At 34.6% G+C, this 8,726-nt stretch overlaps 1 protein-coding gene and 1 long non-coding RNA gene across 2 annotated transcripts in view; one reads left to right on the top strand and one right to left on the bottom strand.

Moving 5' to 3' along the window:
• chn2 (chimerin 2) overlaps nucleotides 1-8,726 on the top strand; it is a 52,259-nt gene that overhangs the window by 26,258 nt on the left and 17,275 nt on the right. Inside the window, exons 4-7 of the mRNA XM_016556289.1 lie at nucleotides 1,790-1,845; nucleotides 2,058-2,089; nucleotides 2,453-2,566; nucleotides 3,482-3,752. Of these exons, the coding sequence (XP_016411775.1) occupies nucleotides 1,790-1,845; nucleotides 2,058-2,089; nucleotides 2,453-2,566; nucleotides 3,482-3,752 (473 nt within the window). The remainder of the gene's footprint in view (nucleotides 1-1,789; nucleotides 1,846-2,057; nucleotides 2,090-2,452; nucleotides 2,567-3,481; nucleotides 3,753-8,726) is intronic.
• LOC107743160 (uncharacterized) overlaps nucleotides 2,630-8,726 on the bottom strand; it is a 20,162-nt gene continuing 14,065 nt past the window's right edge. The window contains exons 2-3 of the long non-coding RNA XR_001640374.1: nucleotides 8,271-8,276; nucleotides 2,630-2,718 (exon numbers count right to left, since the gene is read on the bottom strand). This is a non-coding gene — a long non-coding RNA (uncharacterized LOC107743160). The remainder of the gene's footprint in view (nucleotides 2,719-8,270; nucleotides 8,277-8,726) is intronic.

The following is an 8,726-nucleotide window of genomic DNA, read 5'->3' on the forward strand; positions in this document are numbered from 1 at the left end:
AAAACGAAGCGTTTGAGAGAGGCGGGGCATAGAGGACCTATAATAATGTACAGTATTTGAAAAATAATGTGTTTTTTGAACATTAAAGCATGTCAACATATTCTGTTACACCAAATACACAAAATAATGATCTTTAAAATAGCATCATATGACCCCTTTATTTTTCTTAAAGATTTTCCTCAAACCTTGAATGCACAACTGAATCATAAATGTATTTTTCAATGTAAAAATTATATAGTAATATATAGATATAAACTATATAGAAATATAGTATAGTATATAGTACAATTATCATAAATGATTAATTAATAAATGTTTTGTTTTAGGGAAGTCATCCTACATAACATTTTACAACCTGAACTAATCTTGCCTTGTCATTAAAAAAAATCTAAGTATCTGATATTTAAAGAGACTTTAAATGTTTGTTTATATGCAACTTTGTCATATAATAAGCAATGATAATAATAAAGATGCCAAACTACGTAATCATGTTTTCTTTACAAGAATTTCATTCTTGTTATGAAACTTTTTTTCATTATTATGATATCAGCACACTTTCTTTATGCCTCCGCCCTCCAATAATATCAAAAGTATTTGAATGCTGAATTTTAAAACATGTTCATCATAAAAGAGATGTATTCAAGAATATGTATGAATTGCATTTTAATGTATTTCTGTACAGAAAATCGGATGTCACATCAGAAATCCAAATATTTCTAATTCCTTCATTTATTTTTAATTTCCTTTTTTCTATTTTACAGTGTTCAAACTCATAAAAATCATTGATTGAAACCCACTGTAGGTGCAGAGAGAGATGGAGGTGCACTTTAGCACCTTTATGTATTTGTATAGTGCCAAATTTACACTACAAAGGTGGCACAGAAGCGCTTCTCAAGTGGCATTTAGGCCCTAGGTGTTTTAACACAGACTATTTAATGCTGCTCAGAGGTGACTTAAATGCATTTACTCAGAAAGTAGCCTACAGCTGTATACTTGATACTGGGCTGAGGTGGGACTGAGCAGGCATAATTTAGTCTGGCTTTAATGCAGCATTGCGCATTTACGCTGGATTTTGTGCCTAGAGCAGCCTTAACTCAACTGTGGAAAGACGCCTTTAGGAGATACAGGTGTATATTCCATTTTAGTGACGTAGTCCGTGGCTCCAAATTCAAAGTCCCCATTTTTATCATTGTGAATGAAGTAACTCGCTATCAAAGGAATGTTGTTTGAACTGACCGCAAACTGACCTTGCCTGTGCAAGCCGATTATTTGGGAGAGGATAACCTGAGGAATTCCTGGTATTAACCTCCATTCTCTGTACTACATTTTCAAACAAACAGGCACAATCAAAACATCAGAGCCTAACCCCCCCTTAAGCTGAACACTGGCCCTTCATGTACGCCATTCCCATATTGACCAACTGTTGGTGTTGATTTATCTGTTTGCCTTTTGCGCAGTGTTCATTTTTCAATAGCTTTACCAATATTACCCAATCCACTTTTATAATGCGTTGTAGCTTAGTCTGACAGCAGTGATAGTGGGTGTGTGTCCTCAAGCTCAGACCTAATGGATTAATGTCTAACAGAGAATGCTGTGTTTTGACATGATCTATATATATACCAGTATCTTACCACAGCAAAATAAAGATTAGAGGTTAAATAAACTGTAAAATTTCTCCTGTTGGGTTGCTGCTCATGGTGAAAGATTCAATATCAATTTATTGATATCAACTTTTATATTCATATTCATTTAAAAAAGCAGCAAAAATATTTAGCTTTTTGTTCCTCAGTGTACCAGCTACAGCAGGAAACACCAAGACCAAAGAGGATCACATGTCCTCAGGAGGTAAGTACAGGAAAATGTGTGTAAACACTCCCAAGGTTTATCAAACACGACTCATATTGATTCAGTCTGCATATCTTTTACTAAACACTGGAGCAGATGTCTCCATGTTCACAAAATCCTGTTAGAAAAGACTCTCCCATCACCAGTAAGACAAAGTCATTTGTGTTGAAAACTGTATTTCTTTCTCATACCTTTTTCTCTGTAACATGCAGATGGAGAGCAGACCCAAATACTATGGAAGAGAGTGAGTGAACTTTATTAGTGGTGTTTTGGAAGCAAAGCATCAATACTACTATTCCTCATATTACTTATGGTATCCATCTGGTTACTTTTTACCCCATTCTTCAAAAATGTGTGTGAAATTTAGAGTGACTTAGCAGAATTTATTATTTAAGAGTGTTATGAGGGGTTGTGCATATTGATTTTGTGTAGTGATGTGCGTGAGGGTGCAAATATGAAATAGTGTATGAGGGAGAGAGAAAAAGACAGTGATTTATGGTGTGTCAATTGAGTGAGAGTGTGTGTGCATGTGAATATGTAAGCATGAGAGTCTCTGTTTGTGTGTGTGTGTATGTGTACCAGGGTAAATGATGGTGTCTGTGTACAGGTTTCATGGTCTGGTTTCCAGAGAGCGTGCAGATGAACTGCTGGCTGGTACAGAAGGTGCTTACCTCATTAGAGAGAGTCAGAGACAACCAGGAACATATACACTTGCTTTGAGGTACACACCATCTACAGGTGCATCTCAATAAATTAGAATGTTGTGGAAAAGTTCATTTATTTCAGTAATTCAACTCAAATTGTGAAACTCGTGTATTAAATAAATTCAATGCACACAGACTGAAGTAGTTTAAGCCTTTGGTTCTTTTAATCCTTTTCTCTGTATGTTCATCCAGCCATCCATACATCCATCCTCTTCTTTATATTGCAGTAGTTACTTTATATTTTACTTAATATTTTTACATTTCTTTATATTGTTACTATTCAAAAGTTTGGGGTCGCAAGGTTTTTTCACTCACCTAGACTGCATTTATTTGATCAAAAATATACTAAAAACAGTAACATTGTGAAATAGTTACAATTTAAATAATTATCTATTTTTATTTTAAAATGTAATTTATTCTGATCAAAGCTGAATTTTCAGCATCATTGCTTCAGTACTCTTCAGTGTCACATGATCCCTCAGAAATCATTTCAATATGTCAATTTGTTGCTCAAGAAATGTTTACTATTGTTATTACAGTTGAAAACAGTTGTGCTGCCCAATACTTTTGTGAAAACCATGATACATTTTTATTTAAGAATTTTTTTATGAACAGAATGTTCAAAAGAATAGCATTTATTTGAAATAGGAGTTTTTTGTAACAATGTCACTTTTGGCCATTTTAATACATCCATGCTGAATAAAAGTATTAATTTCTTTAAAAATCAATTATATTGACATTATATTGATATTAAATAATTATACATTGAATTATATAATAAAATATTATATTATATTATAAAATACTACTGTATATAAAATACTTTGTTTTACAATATACAGTAACATTATAATATAATAATTATAATATTATATAATACTGTATAATAGTATATGGTAATATAATATGAATACTGTTTGTCTGTCACTCAGATTTGGTGGCCAGACTCTGAACTACCGACTCTTTTATGATGGAAAGCACTTTGTGGGAGAGAAACGTTTCGAGTCAGTTCACGATCTGGTTACAGACGGCCTCATTACTCTCTATATTGAGACAAAGGCAGCAGAATACATCGCCAAGATGACCACAAACCCCATCTATCAGCATCTGGGCTACACCTCTCTCCTGAGGGACAAAATCACTCATCGACTCAACCGGACCCACTCTGAGCCCAAAAAAGTTACTTTCCAGCAGGATGAAAAGGTGAGGGGCATACCTCTTCATAAATTATATATATTCATATCATAATGTTCTTTGTACACATTGTTGTACACGAACACGTATGTACACTTTACTAAAGTTACAGCCTACAGTGTGAGCAATGTATGATCAAAGCCTTAAAGATATAATATACTGCATAATCAACAGACATTGTAATCAAACCATGGTCACTTATGGCAAATAATGGTGATAAAATAATTTGTTGCAGTTTTTGTTGAAATCAGTAAAAAAATGTTTTTTTGTCGTATTCCTCTTGTTAAGTCCCACAGGGCTACGTTTTAGGACCTTTGTTGTTTTTCATTGTATATTTTGTAGGCTTAACAGGAAACTTGGGATACATTTGGTTGTTTTTGGCATTATTGCTAATTTCAGCACTCTGACTAACTAACAGTAATGCTGTAAATTCTGTTTTAGTTCCTTTATTTGGGCCATATTTGGTATTTGAGGTTATATTTACTGCAGAATTCAATGAGATAGTTCATCTTAAATTCTCATTTCTGTCTCTATTCGCACAGTGAAAACAGGACATTGGACCACTGGCACTGCTTCATTATGTGCCCATAAATGTTATCAAGGTTTTATTGCTAATATTAAACACAACCAACCCAAATCATGGTGTCAGACACCGTCCTTTCACAAATCATTATTAGAATGGTGTTTAGACAAATAAGATGGAGCATTTCTTTGCGTGCATTTGGAAGATTAGAAGAGTGTGAGAGTGTTTCAGCGTCATGGTGTGTGTCTTTGATGAAAGATAATGCCATGAATGTGTTGTCTCCTCCTCTCTCATTTATCAGACGCACTGTCTGGTTCACTGACGGGAGAGTTTTATCAAATCAGTCAGGTCTACCGTTACTTCTTTATAAATTCTGTTGCCTCACTCTTGAGGTGAAATGGCTCTTCATGAGAGCTCTATGAAATAAACCTAAGCGATGATCAAACATTTGTGAATTAGTCAAAGGAAGTGTAGTTTGTTTATCACCCAGTCATGTTTGCATAGGGCATATTTGTTTTTGTTGCAGACACCAGACAGAGAATTTTTGATGTGACTCAGTTGGCCAAGCATTCAAATTAATATAAATGAACTCAATACACTTTTTTTTCATCTTACTGTTTTTAACAAATGTCCACTAGGGGGCAGCCTCAACAAGCTGTCAAACTGTAAATATAGATTTGTACATATACTTCAAAAGATCTGCTTTGTGCAGCCCAGTATTCACTTCATCAAATTTTCTTTCTCTTATATTTCACACACTGTGATGCAAATTTAATGTAGAAAGAACATCAATTAAAACCGTAAGCTTTTTCTGAGCAGTCCACCCTGCTACAACCAATTGCGCTTTAAAATTTAAAATCCATCAAATTTAAAACGCACATTACATTTTGATTGTCTGAATATTGTGTGTGTACTGTACAGTCATACTATTTTGTGCGCCTCTAGAAATACAAATAAATCATCACAGTCATTTTTGCTGAGACCAACAGAAATCCAAAGTTTTCTTTGATCTGGTCTCACAGTACACATAACGTTCTGGAACATTTCCCTCAGCCTAATCCAGACAGCATTTTACATCTGGCACAATGAAGATAAAATGACAAACCCAAAACTCACAAACTCAATGAATCTTCCATTTCGGTATTCTCTGACTGATGCTGTGATTCATGATAATAACTGTGCAGTTATCATCTTAATATTGGCTGTAATATATTGCTGCATTGTTACATTGTGGCTGCAATTCTTGCACACTTACTAGATTCATTCCACTATAATTAACAGTGTTTTTTTTAGTGTTATTGATTTACTGTTGTAGTATTTACTAATATTTTGAATAAAATTTTTACATTTAAAATTTTAGTTTAAAGTTTAGCAGTTTTGTTATGTTTCTATTATTTTTATTCGTTTTTAATAGCGTTATTATTATTAATTTGTCAATTTATTTTCAGTTATTTTTTTTTTAAGTGTTTCGGTTTTTAATATTTATATTTTATTTTAGATTTGTTTCAATTAACAAAGGCCATTTTTAATAGTTTTTGTTTTAGTTAAATAACAAACAATTCTGGTCTTTATGATCTACCATTGTGTTTTAATGATGTAAATTGCTATAGAGATCTATATTTAAGGCTTTTCATGATAATTGACTCACCCTGGATTGGTTTAGCTAATGTGTTACAATGGATACATCATCATCATCATCAACAACCTAACAATCAAATCATTAAGGTAATTTTATCTCATTTGAGATTTTACAGTGACCTTACACACCCTGAAATCACTTTTACGTCACTGTCTTGATTCACAGTACTTGTGTCTGAGCATTTGCCGGTCACATTTAGGGACCAGAATTGGGTGTGTTTTTCTATGACGGCAGTCTTCTTGTATGATAATCTGAATGAAACGCTCACCATGCCTGGCTGGTCACCTGCGCAGCTCTCATGGCTCTCTTCTTCTAATAACAGTAATCGCACAAGTGTTCTGCTGGCCTGGCAAGTTCCTACTAAAACCACTCGCTGCTGATGGATCGGAGTTATTAGAATTAGCGCTGAGCTTTGTGGTGATTTATCATTGTTGTTTACATTATATTTCAGCACTGCAGCTTTTAAACTGAAGGATTGGAATAATCAGTTTTTTACTTTCCTGCAGTTGTACATAAGTCATAATAATGTCGCATTCTTTGCTTTGCCGGTTTGACAAAATGCAATTTTTGTCCTTCATTTTTTTTTTAAATGTCCTGCTGTGCAGACAGTGATAGACAGTATTTTGAATGAATTGAATAGTGTATTAAATGAATATAGCACATTTCCCTCTGTGTGTATCACATAGGGTGCGGTTTTGTACTGTACACACTTTCTGTGCCCTAGTTCTGTCTGTCTCCTCAGCTGCGCGGGTCGCTTCTGTCAATACAGTGGTCTCTAAAAAGAGACTAGGCTTTATTGTCTCTCTTTTGTGTTTCACTTTGTGCCTCTTTCATTAGGAGACAAGAAGCCATCTGCCTTAGGACAAAAAGTGCAAGTCTTGCTCATGCACTCACACTGTCTGTGCGCCCCGTCTCCCTCTTCCCTTTTATCACACTATATAACTCCCCAACATCTTTCTTTTGAGTGTATAGCTTAAATGTGTGACTGTTTTTACTTTAGTGTTGGTATTGCAGGTTAGGTTATCTGAACTGGATGTTGATCCTCTAAGCAGTTTGAATTAGTGATAATATAGTTTACATTTTGCAACAATGCATGCAATTAAGCAGTTGAGATATGCTGTACAGTATATATCGCCCTACATGAGTATACTGTAGTACTGTATGCAGGCAAAAGTGGGGCATACTGTACTTATATACAATTTTAGTAATATTGTAGCTCTCATATACTAGCTTTCTAAAGCAGAACAAAAGGGCACTTTGGTATACATACACTATCATGACTGTTTCTTCAATATTTAAATACATGACAAGTAACTGAAATTACATTAAAGTATTTTTTAGTTTACTGTAAATGCTTGTCATTACGAAGAACACGCAGAAGACAGTAGAAGTAATTATGAAATTACACATAAAGATGAGTCCTACTTATTTGGGTCAAAACATATATTGGTTTAAAGTATATTATTTCTATAAAAAATACCCTTTCTAAAAGTATGCTAAAGTGTACTTATTTTTTACAGGGGATGCCAGGATGTCATTTTGTAGGCTAACCAGCTAGTTTGCCATGGGATTTTTATTATAGTGGTTTTCGATGCATGATTCTGTGCTTAACATTACCTGAAGAGACTTGTTTTGTTTAACTACATAAATTACACACAGCCATGTCTCAAAAACCACTGTTGTGTGCTTTAAAAAACTAATTTGCTAACATTGTCTTTGTCTGTCATTCACATCTTCATAAACCTTATTTTACTCATAAACCAAAGACTGCTATTGTAAAACACTATCAGAGGTAATGCTTTCCTCATATATGTTAATTTTAGTACATGTTAATAAAACTCTTTGGTTTTAGGACTACAAACCAAAAAGCACTATATTGATTATATAAATTGCCATTATATCAGCCATCAGCTGCTTTGTGCCCTAGATATTGGCATCGGCTTTGATAAACCCATATTAGTCGACCAGTAGAACACATGTTAACTGCCCTGTACCCCCAGCACACAAAAATGTGTCAGCCGCAATAAAAAAAAACACACCAGCACTTTTTTAGCAATGCTCATACTTTGAGTCAACACAACCCTGACAGTCTTCCACTCACCTCCGCCTGACTTTTCTGGGAAATCGGGTACATCACATCTCTGAATGTGGCATATTTTGAATATGTGAGCAGTAGCCAGGTTGTTTTTCTTCCTCTTCGGCATTCTTTCTTTTTTACTTGTCACAGCTCCATTATTCTTTCCTAATCTCATCATTTTGTTAATTGATGTAATCATGCAAATGACCGGCCACCCATTCTGCTCCGTCAGTTCTGCTGTGTCTGTGAGGTTAGGTGTTCTCATGTGTGTTCTCATGTGTGTTCTACGTGATGCTTCAGCAAATACCCAGACAGTGTTGCTGGATTCGGCATCAGCCTCCTGCTGAGAGGGGTCATGGGCCCCCAGCCTGGACATGAGTCTTGGTTTTGGTGCAACAACAGAAATCCTTATTTACACCCGGTATTTAGTAGCATCCATCTTAGTTGGATGATCCGATGACAAGGGCTTGTGGTCCTGTAAGACATGTTGCATTTTACACCTACACTGTTAAAAATTTCCTGTAGAAATTACAGTAACTTACTGGCAGCAGTTCGCCAGTAACTTACTGTAAATTAAACTTACAGTAAAAATACTGTATTCATATTTACAGTACAATTTAACTTGCTGTAAATGTATTTACAGTATGTGTACTGTACTTTTACAGTTTTTTACTGTAAAATATGCGGTAATTTTATGGTCTTTTCTCCAGTAACATATTGAAATACAAGAAATATATATATATA

The sequence above is a fragment of the Sinocyclocheilus rhinocerous genome, unplaced genomic scaffold (genome assembly GCF_001515625.1).
Source record: "Sinocyclocheilus rhinocerous isolate Xijiao unplaced genomic scaffold, SAMN03320098_v1.1 scaffold946, whole genome shotgun sequence".
Lineage (NCBI taxonomy): Eukaryota > Metazoa > Chordata > Actinopteri > Cypriniformes > Cyprinidae > Sinocyclocheilus > Sinocyclocheilus rhinocerous.